Source organism: Gymnogyps californianus, chromosome 6, assembly GCF_018139145.2.
Source record: "Gymnogyps californianus isolate 813 chromosome 6, ASM1813914v2, whole genome shotgun sequence".
NCBI lineage: Eukaryota > Metazoa > Chordata > Aves > Accipitriformes > Cathartidae > Gymnogyps > Gymnogyps californianus.
The window spans coordinates 18,256,638-18,278,197 of record NC_059476.1 but is presented as its reverse complement, the minus strand read 5'-3'; the positions used below and the strand labels follow the sequence as shown (position 1 = coordinate 18,278,197).

General features: G+C 35.7%; 1 protein-coding gene across 4 annotated transcripts in view; it reads left to right on the top strand.

Moving 5' to 3' along the window:
- Window positions 1-19,944, top strand: part of CPEB3 (cytoplasmic polyadenylation element binding protein 3) — an 86,858-nt gene extending 66,914 nt beyond the window's left edge. For all 4 annotated transcript variants that reach the window (XM_050899216.1, XM_050899220.1, XM_050899219.1 and 1 more), the window contains 4 exons: window positions 11,985-12,103; window positions 13,417-13,531; window positions 16,349-16,530; window positions 19,518-19,944. In XM_050899216.1, coding sequence (XP_050755173.1) covers window positions 11,985-12,103; window positions 13,417-13,531; window positions 16,349-16,530; window positions 19,518-19,745 — 644 coding nt within the window. In that variant the 3' untranslated portion in view covers window positions 19,746-19,944. The remainder of the gene's footprint in view (window positions 1-11,984; window positions 12,104-13,416; window positions 13,532-16,348; window positions 16,531-19,517) is intronic.
- The last annotated feature ends 1,616 nt before the right edge of the window (window positions 19,945-21,560 follow it).

Sequence of the window (21,560 nt, the reverse complement as noted above, 5' to 3'; positions counted from 1 at the left end):
AACAGTCTGTCCATAAATCATCTATATGCTTTTCTGTTGGTCGTATGCCAAAGAGGCAGGCTCTTTTCTCTCACTCGCTGCCTGGAAGGGTTAAGATTGCAATGGGATTTCTTATACTTTACATGAACTACCTATTTTATTAGAGTACATTGAGTTAAGTCATAGTTGATATTTAAGGCTTGTCTCAAGGGGGTTGCTGCTTCCAGAATCTAAACAGCAGCTGACTGGAGTCTGGTTCATGCATCTACTAATCACAACTTATCATCACAAGCTTTCAATCAAATGCCCAGTTCAGTAGGTTCTGTTTAAATAGCAATTCCAAGCATCCACTTTCTGGACTAGCTGTTGCAGTAAATTTGTTTGGGCAGATCTGAAATAATTGACTAGGAATTTTCAATGAGACTTACCTGTGTATAGTGCCCATATTTTTTCCTTCATTGTTGTGCAGCTGTTACCTGCAGTAAAACTTCTTGAAATTCTGACTTATTTAGACTAAATATACCTCTGACTTAAATGGAAAATAGACAAGTGTGTGGTTAAATGATGCAGTAATCTGAAGAATTGATGGTGGCCAAAAAAAAAATCAAATTTCAGACAAGTTTACTGATGTCTTTTTTGGACAGAAACTGGAAATCTTAAAGATAGTCCTTATTAAAGAATGCATTCTTTTGAGTTTTATGAATATTGTATGTAGTCTTAGATTTTTCAGGAGTATGTCTTGCATATTCAGTATTCTGTAGCATATAGAGGTAACTGACACCAACTTACATGCAAATTGAATATTTTTTTAATTTATTGGGCAATTAATTTTAATAATGCTAGACTTGGTTGTTATCACAGGTTTTAAATCTTAATGTTCTTAAAGATGATCTCAAAGAGAAAGGAGGAGCCCTATGAATTTATCTTCTAATAATCAAAGATGAATCTTACAAATCATCAGCTATCCAAATCGGGGACAGGGTTAAGTTCAAAATTTTAACTGTTTTAGCTCTTACTTCAGGAGATGCAGATCCTCTTTTAAAGAAAGCTTTCCGTTTAGTGAAACAGAAGCACATAGAGCTTCATGACTGACTTCATGACATTTCCTAAATAAGAGCACTGAATCATGCATTTTTAGGGGTGTGCATCTCTCTGTCATTTTTGTGGATGATAAATAAATATATTAGACTGTGACATATAGTATACTAATTGAACGTACATGTATATTATATTGCTTAGATCAAACCGAGTCACTGAGTAGCTTACACATCACACATGGCCTGCTCAGGAGGTAAAAATACAGTCTGGCATAGATTCCCACTGGATTTGTACCTCCTATGAAATGTCTGTATGGGGAAGAAAATATGAATTCTGATTGAGAAGTCTCTTATTGATGATATATTTAAACAGTGAATGGATATTTAAGCTAAAATGAAGTATATTAAATAATTCTATGTAGCTACTGTTTATACTGAAATTTTGCATAGGATAATGGCTAAAAGACCCCTAAGCAGACTGAAAATATGTTCCTTCTTCACTATTGTCACTTCATAGTACACATATGAAAGAAAATGCTGCTGATTCTGATTTGAATGACTGTCAGTTCACAAAATCTAGCTAAATTTTCTTTCAAAACCCACTAATGTCTAAGACACGGAAAAAAAGGTTTAAGCTGGCAAAAACAGAGTGGAGAAGTGAAAGCATTACCTGGAATTTGAACATATCTAAGTACAGAAAAAGCTTTCCATCACTTATCTATAGGAAGTAACCAGACCACTGTTGTCAAATGGAAGCAGTTAAACGTTTGTCTGATTCTCATTAACCACTTCTAAAGCCAAGTAGATTTTACTGTGGTTTGCGCCCCCCCAACCCCCATCTAAATACTATTTTCGTTAAATGTTGCCTTTTCTTTTGTTTTGTAAATGGAAATAGATGAATTGATCTGTAAGTATTATGGGCTCCAGGATAAAAGCAGTCCTTTCAATAGTGATATCGAGGACTTGACAATATTTTGTGCTTTGCTAATAGCTTGTGCTATGTCTTGTTTTGCTAATAATTTATGAAGCACCAAATTCTTTTAAATCATTGAAATAAGTTTAAGGGCATGATTGGGGGTGGTGGTGAAGAGAGAGATTCTCTACTAGCACTGCAGCGTATTCACTGTTTCTGAGGGTCATCTAAAAAATAAGTCGTTCCCTACTCCTGCCCCCCGACCAGTTGTAATCATTTCATGCATTAGAAGCTTGTGCTGTCTTCGTAAATTCCTATAAGCATTATATTTATAATATTCCATATTCTGTTCCTAGAATCACTACAGTGATGCACAGAATTCTACCCCTAAGATAATGATACAGGAATATAAAATTAGTGCAATATCATCTGAATATATAAATCAGCAATTTATCAAAGGTAATATCCCAAATTATCCTTTTGTTCTCTCAAATCAGAGGTTAGGACTGGCAGTGGGAATGCATCAGGTGCTGGAATGAAAGATGCTGTGGATGCCTCTGCCCAAGGCAATGTATATGCGCCCCTCTGATTTCAAAAGCTAGGAGCAGCTGAGAACTGGTGTCTCTCTGATGTCTCAGTGCTGTGGTTGGCAGTTTTTATCTACTTTATACCATGCAAATTCTGCCTAGTTTTGGGACCTATGGCGTAGGGGACTACTGATTATACTGAGATAGTATCATCAGTAGTCTGTTGTATACCAATGGGAGGCTGTACAGTTTCCATTTAATAAAGTGAAAAACATAATGTTTTAGAGGATTTGATAAATCCACTGATTTTTTTGGTAAGATGTACCATTCTGATCTCCCAGGAAAATGTATACTCTCACTAACCAGAAACTTTTTTTTTTTTTGAGAGAGAGAAATTTGTTCTGCAAGTATGAGTAATCAAGTTTTAGAAAAACCTTCCATTATTAAGGAAGGTCTTTCAAGCTGCATCTTTTCTATATAGTCAACAAAGACAAGAAACTTGAGCAACTAGAACCTCTAAACAATCCACGAGTAAACATTCAAACCAGTTATTAACCGGCAACACACCACAGCAGCAATTGACAAACTGACTACTTGATTAAAAGAAGAAAAGTCAAAGCCTAGTACTGAAGCTCTGCATTCTGTCTTAAGAAATGTCTTACAGCTTCAGTTCCTCTCTAGGCACAGTTCACTCACTGTGAGTGAACAGATTATCTGTCTGCTCACAGGAGAGTTAGAATCATACAAAACCAGGAAATATGTTGCTGGCTTGGTCTATGTAAATGATATTGGGTATCTTCTCTTTTTGATTGAAGTTCCTTACTTTAAATCAAGCTCTTGACAACAGTTCCAAGTGTTTTTGTGTATCACAGCTCTAGTAAGTGCTGTTTCTTTTCTTCTTTAAAAATAGATTTTAAGAAAAACATATAATTTAAAAAGGAAAACCATTTATATTGTAAACTCCAATATAAAATTTTATTAATTAAAAATAACTGACTTCAGCTAAAAAGTAACCTGGATTTTTGGACCTTTGCTTTCTTCCCCTGAAAATCTTTGTGTTGAATTTATTTTACCTCATGCTGACACTCTGCATGAAACAGAAGCTGAAATCAAGCAGACGATTTATATTTGTCTAGAATTTTTCTATGTTAATGTTGCTTGGAGTAGAATTGGAAATTGGCTTATTTGCAAAGAAGAGTAACAGGTTTTTTTCAAACTTGGAAACTGATCTCTTTTCAGCCATCTGTTCAGAGTAAAAGCAGCGGCAGACCTGACCCCCTCCAGATGATGACAATGAGCTGCTCTGCCCAGAGCAGTCACCATTTCATATTGCCCTTGAAAACCAAAATTGAAAAATTCAATTCTGAATTTAGTTGCTTTTTTGATATTTAGGAATGTAAATGCATGTTTTTTCATGCTGCTGACTCAGTAAACTTCACAAAGATAGCTCTTGCCTCATCAAAAATTTAGTCTTATATGATTAATTCATGTGACTACTCATATAACTACAGTATACCAAATTGCATGTTATAGCCTTTCTTTTATATTTTTATACCCTTTAATTCTGATTTATAGCTGCTACAGATCATGTTGCAGTCTGAAGTCTGAAGTTTTAAAATGGCTGTGACCTTTGAAAGAGGAGACAACACTATAAATTTGCTGTTGCAATATTTTACACTAGTGTAAAAGTAAAATGCCAGATAAAAAGAGAGGCTTTAGTACGCTTATAGAATATTCTTTCAGTTGGGGGGGGGGGGGCAAAGGCATTTCAATGTTTTCTTTTTCAATACAGGTGAGTAGGTGTATTTTTACTGTAGGACAAACTGAGATGGTATAGGTATACTGGGTTTTTTTCCTCATAAGCGGTGAAAGTCTTGAAGTAGTGATGACTAGCAAATCCTTTCTGCTTCTTGACATGTTTTGGAATTGAAAGGACTTTATAAATCTTTAGCTGTATATATTCATTACAGCACTATTGAAATGTTGTCCTTTCTATTCAGCACTGAAGTGCAGAGGAAACATTGGGGCACGTCTCCCATGTCCCAAAAATAATGCATGTCCTCATGGAGCAAGCAGACATTCTGTGGGTGGGTTTTTTTCTTTTCCATTTAAATTGAAGATGTGGGGAAAGACTCTCCCCAATATTTATGACAACATAGGAGGTTTCTAATTTCTCTGTTATTTGTGATATGGTAAGATCATTAGTAGTAGGGGTTAAATGTTAGTTTCTATTCTTTTGGTAATCTCAGTGATGTGGACTATTTAATGGTAAAAATCGAATGATGAAGACATGCAATTTATTTTACAGAAGCTCCTGATACAGAACCTGAGTTTTCATTCAACTCTTCCATATGATCTGCTTGCTTGCTGACTTTTCTTGATATGTATCCTGTTTTCCATTTAACTATGTACACTTCATTTAATTGCTATTTAGATTCAGGATCCAATTATGTTTAAATGGAACTGAGGATATGGAGTACATACCTTTAATTAAAAACAAACAAAACCTACCCCAAAACCTGTCTTTAATGTGGCATATGGGGAATTTCTTACATGTCAGACTACTCAGATTTAGTCTGGTACTCATGAAAAACATGTAAAAATGAATAGGAGTCTCACTGTAAGATGCTAAACCGTTCACATTTCTTATACACCTTTTGTTTTTTAGAGAAAGGAATCAGCTGACAGGGTCACACGCTGCCATTTAAAATTAGACTGACTAAAAGAAATTCATCTTTGCAGCCCTGACTAATACATAATTTCACTCTTCTGCAGTAGCTAAGTGAGATTACAGCCCTTTCTATTTTGAGGTTTCTTAAGTATTTAAAGCCTTTGATGTTTTTTGAAAATCCAGTCATGTCACTGCAATCTTTAAAAGAAAGTCTGCATTTTTTTTTTAACGCCTCAGATTTTTATTTTTCAAAAATTGGTTTCATTTTTAATAGTCGTTTCATCTTTGGATTTAGAAATGTGTTTTATTCATGTTCAAAGCATCTTCTAATAAGATTACTAAGGGTGACTGAGCAATGACCCTTTGTCATCACATCAACTGATTTAGAAATTTGGTTCACACTGTTTCTAAATGTTCCTTTGCTGTGGGCTTTTAAAACAAATTTATTCTAAAAGTTCTAGTAAACACAACCATAATTCAATTCAAAACTATTTTTAAAAATCCAGAAAAAAAGAGTGCTATTTATATTTCATGAAAAAATTAAGTCTATTTAAATCTACTTTTTTGAGGTAGCCATCTCAACCATCTAAAAATAATCCCAAAGACATGAGACTAGAATGTTAATTTTCTTTGCCAATTTAACTCCATCTTATTTTTTACATAATAATATATGGTAGATATATATCTTGAAATACTTTTATAAGAGATCTTAGGTGGATGGTAGATTTTATTGTAATCTTGAGCCTATAAAAACATCAGAAAAGACATTGTCTAAACTTTAAAAAGATAGAATGAAAGAAAATGTGCTTCAAAGGTAGTTTAACTTTTTTCAAGTATAAGTAGTCCTTCCATTTTGCATATGAAATGATTACATGTGACTACCCAAAGACTGTTCTGACTTGCGCTGGAGTATGTAAAGAGAAACGAAAGTCCTTCTCTTCATTGTCTTAGTTCTGCCACCCAACATCAGTGTTATAAAACTGAAAACACATGACCCTTAGAATATGATTTCTATATCTGATTTTGTAAGTGGGCTGAATTTTGGGAATTATGGATTTGAGGTCAATAGGAAATCAATAGATGATATGCAGACCTCTGACATGGATATTCAAATACTCTTTGACATCATATCTAATTCTTCATTACAATTTTTTTCTTTATTTGAAAAGTAGCCCCGATTCTAAGAGCCAGAAAGAGGTTAATCTTTCCCTATTGGTTCTATAACTTTTGAATGCCAAAATGCTGGCTTTGTACCGGAAGATGCAGCTCATGGTTGATGTATTTGAACAGCAATTTATATATTGCTGTTCTCAAATGCAAGAACTTAAAGAACTTATGAATTACTTCTAGGATTCACAAGTTAAGCATAAAAAGGTAAACTTCAGATAATATAAAGAGATGGAACTAATTCACAATTACCTGAAATTTCTAAGAAAAACTTCTGATTGAATTCAATCCACTCTGGACTTCATTGCGAGATCTGCGCAGCTACTCCATTAGCGCCTTTCAGTATCACTCAGTAACTAGAGACTGTTCAGACAACCTTAGCACTCGTAACATTAGTAATTAATCACTTAAACTGAAAGGAGTGTAAAAATTCTAGTATACCGAACTTCTTTCCTACCTTCTCCCATGGGTTACAAAACACAATGGTTTCATTTGACTCCACCAAACTTTGTGCCTAATGATGGAGCTGTACAAGGAAGGTGTTACCAGCTTTAGAAGAATAAAAGAAAGCCTTTTTTTTTTTTTTTTTTTTTTAAAACCATCTTTTATTAATGGATGCTCTGAAATGCAGTCAGTCTTTTCCTGGTGAGGCATGAAGTTGGATCATCTTTAACTCTGAGAAATATTTTGGTCTAGACAAGAAGATAGTATTCTCTGATGAACTCTACCAGCTATGGCTTGCTAAGTTGAATGGTGTCTACAAGGCCCCTAAGTTTTTCTCCCTTGTCTGATACACTTAATACACATTCTGCCCTAATAAAGGTTCATGAGTAGTTCTTTTCACTTTAATTACATTGAGGAAGGATGGGCAAAACACATGCATGATGCACTTCTACCTAAAACTCCAATATGATTGCCTGTAATTTGTACAACATGCCAGTTTTTAACATAGAAGTATGAATATCAAGATACTGCTATTATAAGAAAGGCAGAATAAGCACCTTAATAAGCTTTCCATCTAGCATGTTGTTTTGAAGAGATCACTGAAGCCTTATTACAAAATGTGCTTTCAGTAATACAGAAAGGTTCCCATCGTTAGAGAAGGTATGCCTATGTTGATATTAATTGAAACAGAGATTTTCCAGGCTGTCTAGGCTGGCATTTTCCAGACTATAGCAACATTATATGGTAGTTCCAAGTGTATCTTGCATTCAGGTGACAACCTTGTTTCAAGCTTGTGGGATGCAGAGTATATGCCAGATTTTCCAGTTTGTTCTCAGCAAGGTTAAGTGAAATTAGACCAGCTGGACTAAATTATCCTTTCATATGGAAATTGTGTCACTGTTTAGATGTCAGAATGGGACAGGTACAAAGGAGCTTAGTTCTTGTACTGCTTTCCATAAAATAATGAATCCTTGAGCTCAAGGTTGAGGAGCTCCTAGGCTGTGCTTCAGAATCTAGGGAAATTAATCTTCTCGTCACCTTCCCTCTGCTGTACCCCTTTAAAAGTTGTAGTGACTTTTCTTACAGCAAAATACGTTGTTGCCTTTTTCCAGTGAACTGCAAAGTGCAATGTTTATTGTCAGCACTACAGCGATGCATTGTACCAACAGCTGAGAAGGAGCTGGATTGTTTCTGCTCTGCCAAGAAGCCATATATCTGTGTATATAGAATATTCAGCTGTTGTCAGGTACCTTGCTATTTTCTGGGGCTTCAAATATCTCACCTGTTTTACTTTGTGGAACCTGAGTCAGGAGCAGTCCCTTGAGCCCTCAAACCTTTAGAACGTCTGGTCAGGTAAGAAAGGATCACTGCTGAAGTTTGTCCGCAACATACTACCACAGCATGCTACCAAGATTCTGCTGTAGAGGATTCAAATTTTGAAATTCATCAAATCTCTTACTTCTTGGAAAAAACCCATATGCTTTAAGTCATATGATACCCGTGATGCACAGAGAGGAGAATGTGCTGAAGCACACAATGCTGAGGAATTTGAAGCAACTTTCAGCATCTGCTAAATAATTCAAGTTATTTGGATTAATACATTTTTGTTTTGGAAACTGATTGTCTTATTAATTTTACCTCACCTACTGTCTTCAAACATGAATTAAGTTTCTTTTAAACCTAGATGCCCCTATAATTGCCCATTCTGAATGTTACAAGTCAACTGGCCATGCAGTAAAGCTGTTTGGGGATTAGGCTCATCTCTCATTGTGTGTAGTAGAAACAGGAATAGAAATACACAGTAGAACAGGATATAATGCCTAAAGTAGACGTTTTTGAGAATCTCTTCAGGAAGGAATACTCTTACAGTTTTATAAAGTTATAGCCAAACTTAGCATTTAAACACAGCTGACAGAAAAAGAAAATGAATTACTGTTAATTTACAGATTGGCGTGCTGTTTTTTCTTTACATTGTGGCTGAAGTTATTAAAAATGGTGTTTTGTTCCTGTGCAAAAAAGTTATTTCATTATTCAGTTGCACCTAGTGTGAGATAATTCTTTATGCAATGTCAGTTGTGGCATGTGTGTTTTCCAATTTCATTTTTTATACTGGAATCTGAGTTCAGAGTGCATCTCCTGCTATAGAGTTCCAATCAAATGAAGTGCATCCATGGAAGCACATATTTACTTGTATGAACAAGCAAATGCAGCTCTAAACAGTGGTACTGTGAGCAAGAGGGTAAGTCTTCAGTAATAGCAATGCCTCGTGCTTCCCACTGCTCACAGGAAGGAGCTGCACGTTTCTGGATTTAAGGTTATTGCATCCCTATGCGCTTCTAGAAAATGAGTAAAAATACCTTTAACTTTGGTAGGTATCTTTCTTGTCCATATCAACTTCTACATGATCCTTATATTATCTGAACTTCTGTTATTTAGTTATTTTTCATTGCAGTGTAATCTTTGTTAATCTTGAGTATCAAAAGTCCTTGAATAATTGGAGTAGATGTGCAATCACCAGGTTTTGAAGTAATGCTGGACATCATGTCATGCTAGTCCAGCCTGCTTGCTTTTCTAGATTAACAGAAGCCTGCTACTGTAAACTGCTTACCTGTCTTTCTTCAGAGGGCCCATACAGCCTCCCTAGCAGGCAGGAGAATGTGTTACAGTCACAGAGGTCTAGGGAAATGAGGAGGTGTTAACTTCATGGCAGGCGCTAGCCCCAGGTTAGAAAACTGAATTCTTACTAACTTGGACTGCTCTTGTAATCTAGCGGCCAGAGAAAATTAACAAGTATCTGTTTGGTTAATTTTAACTGGTTTGGGAAATTATGATTATACCATTTACTGAACCCCCAAATGGTTGTCAACTCCAGCTACCACAGATGTAACCTCTTACTATGACCCAGAAAAACCTGAAAATGCTTCATAGAAGAAAGAAGCATCCCAAGCTGTTGCCCAGATTTTTGCTAAGTAATTAAGCCACAATAAACATTTTCCAATTTTCATTTTGACTTTATGCTAAAGAAATTTCCAGTATTTTGCTGGTTTAAGATTATAAAAGTCTGAGTTCAAATCTTATGGTTTGGTCAGAAGATAAATCCTAAATGGATATATTTATTTAAATATATTGTAAACCTTTCTTTTAAAGTATGCATAAATGTACATGTAATCTTATTTGGATTGCATAGTACTGGAATGATCTGCACTGCATCTTCTGTGAATTTGTCTCACAAGGCATTTATATAAAATATGAGGCAAGGATTAGGCTGAACCATAAAGTGTGATCAGTTGGCTTTGAAGGGGTAGTTGCCATGGTAGTATTTTCCAGGTATCTAGTTTTCTAACTGGGGCATTTTATAAGGCTGAAAGAACTGCTAAACTAAAGATACTTCAATTTGTAAAAAGTTTTTGCTCTGATTACTGAATATAATCAGAAGGGACGGTATGGAGTGAGGAAGATATAACAAGTGCATGGATGGAAAATAAAATGAAGCTAAAAGTGATAGTGATTGCAAGCTAATTATTTTCATACTCAGTTAATGTAATTAGTTTTGTAAAGTCTAAAACAAATGTTGAAGTGTGTTTGTATCTTCAGGGAACTGTTTTAAGAGAATTACGTCTGCTAGAGAGGGAACTGATGTTTTTACTCAAGAAGTATTTCACTTTTTATTGGGACTGGTATCTTTAATCTACTCCAACTCTAGGTGTGCAAGTTCCTTGTTTGCTAGCAAGAGTGGTGATCAAACTATTTTGTTTCCTTGGGGAAGTCAGTCTTTCTAGATGTGTTCTGGGCTATAACTATGTTGTTAACGCAGACTTTTTTTCGCCTCTGAAAACAGCTGCATAGAACTTAATATTCTTTGAGAAGTCACACAGGACTAGAGATAGTAGGGTAAGAGGTAATTTGGTAGATAATAACTCTACATAGGAAAACACTTTTTCAGTGTCTACCTTAAATTTTTTTGTAAATCAGAGTTGTGTAGGATTTATCTAAAAAGGACATGCCAAATAGTATTCATTCAATACTCATTGCAAAATTAGGGTAAGTCACTACTGTATTAATAGCAAATAGACTGTGTAAAGCTATATCAAAGGTTGTTATAATTTAAATATGGTGTATCATTATGTAGGCACTTCGTTTGTGTCAAGAGTCTTCGGCAGAGAAAGTCTAGCAGTCCCTGCTTAAACTCCAGCTGCCTCTAATTGCTGCAGAGTTTCTGAAAAGAGATAGCCTGTAAGACACACAAGTGCTAAATTATGAAGGTCAAAGCCAAAATGTTCACATTCAGTGAGAAAACCGCGTTGTACTGATTATGGAGCAAAAGAGCAATGCATGCTCGATAGAAAGTCCTCTTAACTAGGCAGCTGTATTCAAGTCTAGCAGCCAGTCTTTAGATGGCTTTGCTTAGTGTAGAGTGTGCTGTATTAGCTTCACTTCTGAGGTAGCAAAAGCATGGACTGCTTGGGTCAAATCTTCATTCAAATTTAACAACATTAAGTAAAACTGAAGAAAGCTTTCTTGCCAGCTGCATTCAGAAGAGCACTGAATGCCACACACACTTAGGACTTTAAATTAGCCAGTAAAACTAAAATTCTGAATCACTTGGAGCAATTTTTATTCAACTTTCTTCTTTCTTTCTTTTGAACTGCTTTATTTAAATATAAATAACAACAGCAGGTCTCATTTGACTCATGAGTCTCTTTGACTCATAATAAAACATGACGCATGCCATTCTTTTTTGCTCATGCTTATTGTTTTTAGGTAAGCATTTTTTTCATAGTTAAGTGTGTCAGCATAGAAGTCTATTTATCTGTTTACCTGTCCACTTTTTTGACCCTTTCTTGTAATATTTATTCATTGTATATAGTAACCAGAAACTCGGTACATCCATTTTAAGATGATAATCACTGATGCCAGCAGATACCGCTGATAAATAGCTCAGATACAGTTGTTGGATAATAAGAACCCCTTATTCACCAGCCTATATTCTCACTGCTCAAAATCATTAATTAATCAAATAAACATACTCATATGCAGCAAACACTCTTGTCTCCATTCTGAAATCAATACTGTATGAGGGTATGATCTATTTGGTGAATTTAATTTATGAAAACAAACTAACAGCCTTAACAGTTATTTGTAATTTGTATATCTTACTCACTTCTTGAGTTTGTTTTCTTTATTTAAAAAAATGCTTTATAAATTAATCTGTTCTTTTTCTTTCTTGTGCCTTTATCCTTTCCAAGGTTATGCCTTTCTGCTGTTCCAGGAAGAAAGCTCTGTACAAGCTCTGATAGATGCCTGTCTGGAAGAAGATGGGAAACTTTACCTGTGTGTGTCAAGTCCCACAATCAAGGATAAACCAGTAAGTAGCTTACGCCATGACACTTATGCTGGTTGCTAACCCACTTGCTGTTACTCTTTTCAGTTAAGAAATAAATAAATACTTACAGTTAATTGACTTGTCCATTTCCTGTTGCTGTCCTTGCTGTTACATTGAATTGACCTTCTGTATTAGCATGACATGGTTTTAACATTTGCTTTTTTCTGATAAATGCCATGTTCAATTAACTTTATATTTGGTACTTCTGGTGTCTCACAGGAGTATGCATCCTTTCACAATGTTAGCTGTAAAACAATCAGATTATAATTTTCCCTCTATATTATTTGAAAGAAAAGAAAGCCTTATGCAATGAAATAAAGAAACTTAACCCCCCCGCCCCCAAATTAAAATCCGGATAGCTTCAAATATCCCCTATACTTCATTAGGTTTCTTAATTATTATTTTTTCTGCAGGCAATAGCTAATCAATTTATAATTTAGGTATCATTTACCTTATATAAACTGCAGGGTAAAAACAAGTAACGCAGACAGCTATAGCAGCATAGAAGACATACGGTAACCTGTTTCTATGGTTTACATCTCTAACATTCTTTAATGCTTGTCTTTTTTGTGGCTATGGATACATACAGATTAGATGAAAACTACAGACAAATATGATTAGATAGAAAATGTGCTGCCTCTTAAAAACACTATTAAAAAGCTTGCACAGATAAATGAACAACCCAATGTTACAGCACAGTGAGTGTGCTTACGTGATTTCTGGGATCAAAAAAATGGATGGATGAACAGCTTTATCCAAATAACTTCTGAGCAGGTTTTTTTGTGTAATCTAAAGATTTCTTATGAACTGTGTTGCTTGCTGCTTAACAGAAGTGAGCATTCACACATTATAAAAACTCCTTTTGTATCCAAGCACAGAAATTAATTTTATCTCCACTCCTATCAGTGCTTTAAAATTTGTGGATCACTGTATGTGATTTCAGGAAAGCCAGAAGCCCAAACTGCAACTGTAATTGCACATACATGGTAAAACGTTCTGAAGTCCTTTCACAGATTTCTTATTATAATGGCAATTAGGGGCAGAGAATTAATGTGGTAGGAGTTTGCTATGATGAAATTTAACTCAAGTCTGGCCTCTAGAGGTGATAAATGAATTGTCCACCTTCTTTCAAACACAGATAAGCTATGTTCTCAAATTGTTTTGGTGTCTATACCACCGATTTACTGCTTTGGCTAAGTTAAAATTATATTTTTAATTATAGAAAGATTTGGCAGTTGTTTGTTAATTTTAATTGAGTTGTCAAGTTCCTCTACTAAAAACAATTTTTAATACAGGTGCAAATTCGACCTTGGAACCTAAGTGACAGTGACTTTGTGATGGATGGGTCTCAGCCTTTGGATCCAAGAAAAACTATCTTTGTTGGAGGAGTTCCACGGCCCCTCCGAGCTGGTGAGTAGAAGGAAAATGTAGGGCATGTAGTAGGGGGTTCCAGATTAAGCAGAAAAGATGAGAAAAGATATATAGTGTATGTAAAAGAGCAGAAAATATACCCCGTCTTTTCCAAAGATCGTAGCTCCCTTTCTAAGTCGGTGTCTTCCTGTCTACAAAAAACTGTGACCATTTTTTCTCTTTTAAATAGGTTACTAATTAGGATTTTCAGTAGAAACAGTTTTTCCCAAGTTTGCATAATATTCTAGAACTTGGCTGATTTTTCGTAATGTATACCATCTTAATCCTAACTCTGATTTGCTTGCTGAGATGCAGACAAGTTCCCCTTTCCTTTGACTAGAAGACAAACTTCTCCCAGCCCCTTTCCAAACCAATTCCAACTGCAGCTCTATGATTTCTCTTTCCCTTTTTCTCAGCCCTAACCCTAATTTTCCCATGGAGCTATAGACAAGGCCTCTCAGCCATTATCCAGAAGAAAAATTTCTCCCAGCCCAGGTCTCTTGGTGGCCCCACTCTGTACTGAAGACCACTTTCCAGACCCACTCCTAATGTAGCTCTTTCTCAATCTTTTTTCTTCACCCTGAACTTTTCTTCTTCACTTTTACTTGCAGAGCCATAGACAAGACTCCTTTGCCTTTGGCCGGAGGAAAGATTTATCCCATCCCAGATCTCCTCACAGCCCCCACTTTGTTTTGAAGGCCCCTTTTCAGCACCACTCCCAACTATAGCTCAACACTCTTTTCTTTCTTCCTAACCCTTATATTTTTGGTGAGCCAATGACAAGGTCACGAAGCAAGCTGAAACATTTCTCCTAGCTAGGTCTTTTGGCAGCCCTCACTTCGTTTAGTAGTCCCTCTCCATCCTCACTCCAAGTCAGCTGCATGGTTTCTCTTTTTCATCCTCTCAACCCTAATCCTAATTTTCCAGGGCTGTAGTAGACAAGGCCCCTCAGTCATTGTCTGGAAGAAAGACTTCTGGATCAGGTTTCCTGGTGGCCCTCACTTTGCTTTGGCAGACACTTTCCAGCCCACTAGAACCTCAGCTCCTCACTTTAGCTTTCTCCTAATCCTAATTCTTTTGGGAAGCTGTACACAAGGTCCCCCAGCCATTGCTGACAGTAAGACTTCTCCCAGCCCAGGTTTCTTGGCAGCTTTCACTTTCCTCACCACCTTAAAATAAGGCATAATTGTAAGACGGTAATTATGTAAATAGTAACAATTAAATATTACCTCATTTCTCATTATAGCCTTTATAAAACTGTATGTCATTTGGCCTGTCATAGATTACATTTGAAATGCGTTACATCTGAAAACTGATGCCTTAAATAGTTAACTTCTCCAAAGCAGACAAATAGTTTCCAGTTTTTCTTGTTTGCAACTTAAAGATCTGATACAGAAGTTTTTCCTAAGATGTCTGAACACTGCATGGTTTCCTTGCCCTGGAATCCTACATATTCTTTGTCTATTGGCAAGAGTAACTTACTGGAACTACTATTGTAAATGTTTTTAAGTGTTCCTGATGTCTATTCCGTACTGTCACTTTCTGAGATCAGTACCCAAATGATGATTCCAAATCGTTAGAACGCCGAAGAATCTGCTAGGCAGTACATTATGCTGATAGTTTTCCCTTACTGTTTGGAGCAAGAGCATTATCTGGTTTGGTAGAACGAGTCAGACATTTGTTTGCTTGTTGCAAACGGACAAATTAGCATATGGCCTTCCCTTAATGTGACGTGCACATTTATACAAACACACGTACATACTCAATTTAAAAATTGTCTCTATTGTATATATAATTAACTAGTGAGAATTTTGTGAGAACTACAAGGATTTAAATATTTCGTATATCTTTTTCATTTTATCTTGGATAGCTAAATTTTAACTTGCTACTGAAAGTGTTTTCAGACATTAGCATAAAAAAATGGCTGACTTGGCAGGGCCTGTACAGGTCCCAGTATCTTGCTTTGTGAGGGTCTGTCCCTCATCCATCTGACAAATTTGTTTGCCTATCAGCTTTTACAGAGAACTTGGCTCGGTGACCATACATCTTTGCACAGTTTACATGCCTCTTCTCCGCTTCCTTCCGCCTCTTTTCCACTTCCTTCAGTTCTTTCCCTTAACTTTCCTCCTGTATGTTCCTTCAGCCATGCACTCAGCCTGTCTTATTTTATGAATGATATTTATAACTTCCTTAGAGTTATTCTTAGTGTCAGAAAAAGCAACAAACCACTTTAAAAGATCCACAATCAAGTTAATTTTCTACCAAAATACTAAGAGAAGTTGCACCCAAAATGTAAGCTTGCTTTAAGTATAATAACTTCTGATGTTTCACAAAATTTTGTTTCAAATGTAAAACACTTCCTTAATGTCTTTTCAACCTTAGTACTTATGGCAAAATATCAGATTCTAAATACAGGAATATCTTTAAGTGATCTTATATGTAAACTAACATTAACAAGCCTGGCTGGAGCTTGGGGAGATCCTGAATACCTAATCCCAAATACCACAGTTTTAATTTACAATATGATAAATTCTAAAACAGTTGACCTGATCCCTACTTTAACAATGTAACTCTGCATTTTTTTCACACTTCACTCACACCAAGTTTCTTTTTACAGATTCTGGTTTTTGCCTTTGTATTTTACTGTAATTCATGTAGGGTTGATTCAATCTGTTAAAACCAACGTTTGGGTTTGCTATTTTAGACTTTGGAAGACAAGTATACTAAGGCAAATAGTGCTTTTTTTAATGCAACAAACCAAACGCAACACTATTACTTATGTTAAATCTATAATATTTAATAATTGACTTCTTGCAGTTGAATTGGCAATGATTATGGACCGTTTATATGGAGGTGTCTGCTATGCTGGCATTGATACAGACCCAGAGTTGAAGTATCCAAAAGGTGCTGGCAGAGTGGCTTTCTCCAATCAGCAGAGCTATATTGCTGCTATCAGTGCTCGCTTTGTCCAGCTCCAACATAATGACATTGATAAACGGGTAAGTAAAATAGCATGGAACAGAACGGTTGTCACTCACAAGACTGTACAGAAATGAAAAACATCCTTATATTAATATTGTGTTGGAGAACACTGTAACCTCTGTTCTTCAGATGACATCTGTTAATTGTTTAAAAGCTTATTTAAGCAGCTAAAGCAGAGTGAAAAAATATACCTTAAACATCTTAAATAACTGTTTAGCAATAAAACCAGAAAATAGTTGGTTGTAAGCTCGTTTGTTCTTGGTTTTTGTTTGAATTCTGAAGGTCAAACACCGTAGAATTTCCCAGCTTCTTTCTCCTCCTTTTGTCATGGTTTGCTCATTGTGCATCAACAGCTTTTAGTTAGTGGCTACTTATATAGCTTCTGGCACTTCTGCTATTATTAGGCAACATTTTCTCTCGGCAATGTACGTCTAGACTTGAGGTTCCTAAAACAGAGGCTTATCAGAAGTATAATAGGTAATGCTGACCTCAAAATTCTTGAGAATTATTTAACCAAAACCAAATGCCAATAGATGCTTGATAGGCAAAAGGGGGGAAAATGAGATGGTTTTGTTCAGTCCATATGAAATCCTGGTTTCTGAAGGGCTTTTCAAGTATAAAGTGAAATTAAGGGATTTACTGAAGTCTGAGTTGAAGACATTAAAAGAAAACATTACTTAATTTCCAAGATTATTTTTTTTTACCTTTAGGCCTTCTGTCTTCACCTCTTAATTACATGTACAAATAACACCTATGTTTTTGAGGACTCGGCATCTAGAATTATTCAAAAAAACATATAGCATGCACTGCTGCTATGTATTTTTACAATAGGGATGGCTTGTTTTCTACTTAATCAAATATATATTGTTTCTTAAGAAGTCAGCTTGACAGGTATTGGGTGTGTCTATTATGTGCAGTATACACATAAAAACACACAGCTGCAAAGTCCAAGCTATTCTAACTTTCTCTTTAAAAATCTGAACTGAACTTTTGGTCAGATTAGGTAAGGTCATGGAGTTATAAGTCTTCAAACTATTTTTCTATGGTGCTAGTATAGCTCATGATTTTAACAAAGACGAGGCTGTTCCTAAATATTTCTTGTCCATTGAATTCTGAAAAATTTTACAGAGAGACTAAGAAGATTAATTTTGGAGTCTTAATCACAGTGTTGAACCCTTTGAGATTTAGTATCAGCCATGCTTTAAAAACTTGGGGTTTTTTCCAAGCTTTAGGATAGAGCCACAAATGATGCTAGCTGGTAGTTTTTTCCATCAATCAGTACTTTTCCCAGTTGGTTGACTGATAATTTAAGTTTACTTAATTATCTTTTATCTGTTTTTAAAATAGGTTTATCTGTGAGTTTGAAGAAGTATGAAGTCTCTTAATCAGTCCTTAAATATTAGTTTTTAAATCTAATAGCTTGAAATCCCTGAATTGTACAGCATACCTTCTTAAAATTATTTCACTAGTAACCAAAACAAGAAAAGGAGTGAGAGAGAGAATCTACTTCAGACCTTCACAATTCATGCTTTGGAAATGTGAGTAGGTGGGGATCTAGAGATGTGCTGGACACTGGACCTGCTTTCTTCCAATTTCATTTGAGACAGTGCTGTTTTATTTTACACGATGCTTCTAATTTTAGTGGTAGGGCATCTGATATGCACAATGGCAGTTATTCAGACTTGTTCCGTGCAATACTAGTAGTACAGTGTAATTTAAAAAAAAATAAATTGGCAGTTCTAGCTGTTCCATAGGCAAGAAATATAATTCACTATATAAGCTTTACTTCAAACGAGTAACATTTGTTGAAATGTGATCAGGATAAGCTGAAGTACAACTCAGCATAAAGCTTTTTTGTATAATACATTTCTTGTTTTTCAACTTAATATCTCATTCTGTGTTTCTTTAGTAGTGTATGTATTTAAGCATAGTTACTGGAGTCAAGTTTTCCTTGCAATATACAAATTTTGCCAGACTAGCGCTTGTGCAGTTACAGCAAAATTATTTATAACAGAAGTATGTATATGTCAATTTTTTCTATCTCTTTTAATGCAGTTGACTGTACTTAAACCGCTTTATAAATAGCATCATAGAGCTGTAAAAATTACACATGCATAAACTAATGATTTCCCCAGAATGAATAAACACTCAATTTAAATGTGTAGGCTTGATTCTTAGGAACAAGCACACAGGAGAGAACTTGCATGTTGTCAACTTCTGCAATAGTATTATTGCAAGCGCCTAGTCACGCATCAAAATACTGCTGTGTTTGGCACAAGTACTTTAAAAACAAGAATTCCAGTCCTAAGATGTTTGGAACTGAGTGTAGGACAAGTCTCAGCAGCTCTCCAGCCTATTTGTAATTGATGGCAAGGCCATAGTTGGAACAACTGTGAAATCTTACTACACTTCTAGAGCTAAAAATCTTTAGATAGCGATTTTTGCCAGCATAAGGCAGAATATTTAATGCAAGTGCATTTAATCTTGTTTAACTTGAATCTTCTCTTCATTTATTAGTCTGGTCCTGCATTTTGCAGTTCACAAAAAACAAAGAAACAAAAAAACCTCTCTGGAAAAAACCTCTGAAACTCACCAGATCTCTGGAGTTTAGAAATATAATTTTGTTCTTTATCATTTTTCTTCCTAAATGCTGCTCTCTCTTGCCCTGCCCCTGTAACGACTGTATTCACATTCCTGGAGGTTTCTTAGACAGCAGCAAAATCCTTAGAGATGCTATTTGTACTGTACTTCCACCTTAGTACTTTCACATACCTACCTTTTCCAAGAAATGTTGAATAGTTACCAAAGCACGCTCTTCTTTCTTGAGATTTTCTGACAAGTAAAGTGATTGGTATGAAAATTTAACTACCAACCTCTTTGGGTTAATCCAGGATCAGTTGAAAACCTTCAACAGAGTCAAAAGAATTAAAATATTGTTCCTTCTGTTCATACATAGCAAAACTATGTAATCTTCTTACAGTTATTTTTCGTCTTCCTGGTGCAGGTGGAAGTGAAGCCATATGTGCTGGATGATCAGATGTGTGACGAATGCCAGGGCACTCGCTGTGGTGGAAAATTTGCTCCATTCTTTTGTGCCAATGTTACCTGTTTGCAGTATTACTGTGAATACTGCTGGGCAAGCATACACTCTCGTGCTGGGCGAGAGTTCCACAAACCACTGGTAAAGGAGGGAGGTGACCGGCCCCGCCACGTCCCGTTCCGCTGGAGCTGAACCCCAGGCCTTACCCAGCAACAAGTACTGGAGTAGATAAAAATCGAGTGAAAAGAGCGCGCTGCCTCAGGGCTTAGTGTTCTGGAAATCTGTGCATTCGTCCTCGACTTTAATGAAGATATGGGTCTTTTTATTACTATTATTATTATTTACAGTCACATTACTGAACTCAGTGTCCAGTATAATACCAACCGGCAGAGTGTAACTGTACTGATTTTGCACTTTGATTCACACAAACATCTGCTTGGTACCTTAATTTCCTACACAAGACTTGTCACTAGTGACATTATGTAGACTGCCATTCTCATCAGCCTTCACTGGGTTGATGTGTATGTGATGAAGATTTTTTTATTATAATTATTTTTATTTTTAAACTGGAGCATGCACTTATTTTCAGAAATTTAGACTTGCCCCTAGCAGATGACTTACCAAAGGTAATATTCACAAGTAGGTGGCAGATGTAGCAAAAACTTAAACAGATATTCAGCAATCATTAGTTTGGGTCATTTAGAGTAGTAATAACCCTTAAAGAAAATAAGCCTTTAGTTGCTCTCCATTTTGACTTGTAAGGATGATACCTCATAAGCTGGATCAGACTTTTTTCTTTTGTTTTGCTGAGGGTTTTTATTTTGTTTGTTTTGTTGTGTTTGGTTTTTTTGTTTGTTTTTTGTTAGGTCTTTTAGTGTTATGTAAATGTATGCTGCAATAGCTTTTGCTGCTATTAAAATGGTATTACTAATACCATAATACTCTATTCAGGCTAGGGTATCAATTAAAAAATGAATATGTGATTAAAATAGTGATGGCTGCTGAAAGGAGATCAGTATAGCATACAGAAAAGCTTCCAAGGAAGGTCAATATTTTTTGACTGCATGTTTACTTAATCAGGTTGCTGCATGCAATAAATTTTATATATGTCTAATATAAAACCTGCCCACAATGCACAAATTATGAATCTACGTAGGCTACAAAATACTCAGTAACAAAAAAAAATTGATTACTGACTGGAGGAAGGCATGCCTCAGTAAATGTAATGCTTCTGAAATTAGGATCAGCCCATTACAGAATGACCTATATTACAACAAATATAAAAACTAGCTGTAGGATACTCTTAAAACAAATTTGTGGATGGTAGATGAAGTACTTTGCGGTGCTCTGTTATATATTGTGCAATTTATTTTATATAGTAAAGTGATTATGTCTAGTACTGTGATCAAACTTAACTGTTAAAGCCTCTGTATCCAACATTAACACATTTTTGACAGTTCATAACAGGTACATAAACAGAAATGAGCTCTTAGTTACAATCTCTCTCCTAATGCTTGCATCATTTACGTAGCTGCAGACCTTGTCCAGAAAACCAAAGAGCTCATGCTAGCGTACATACACTACCGATTAGATAGTCTGTCAAACTAATAAACTAGGCACATTTAAGAAAGTTAGGAAAAAAAGTGGTGCTAAAGAAATGTCTGCATATAAAAGTAACATGAGATGTCTGCTCTGTGGATGTGGCGTTATCTCTCTAATCCCTGGATGTATCCTGTGAAGCTTGAATACAATTAAGACCTGCTAACACAGTGGACATTTTTTTAGCATGAACTATGGGGCTGCAGATAGCATATAAATAAAAACACACTTGGTATACTAATGATTGTGAGAATGTGTACACTATTTTTTTTCTTTTTCCTCCTTTGTTTTTGCAGTTCTGGGGACAATCTGACTGGATATGACACCGCATAGTAGATTTAAATGTTCTGGGTTTTGTTTGTTGTGATGTCCTTGTTTGTGTCTAATTTAGTAAGTTGTTTTTCCCAA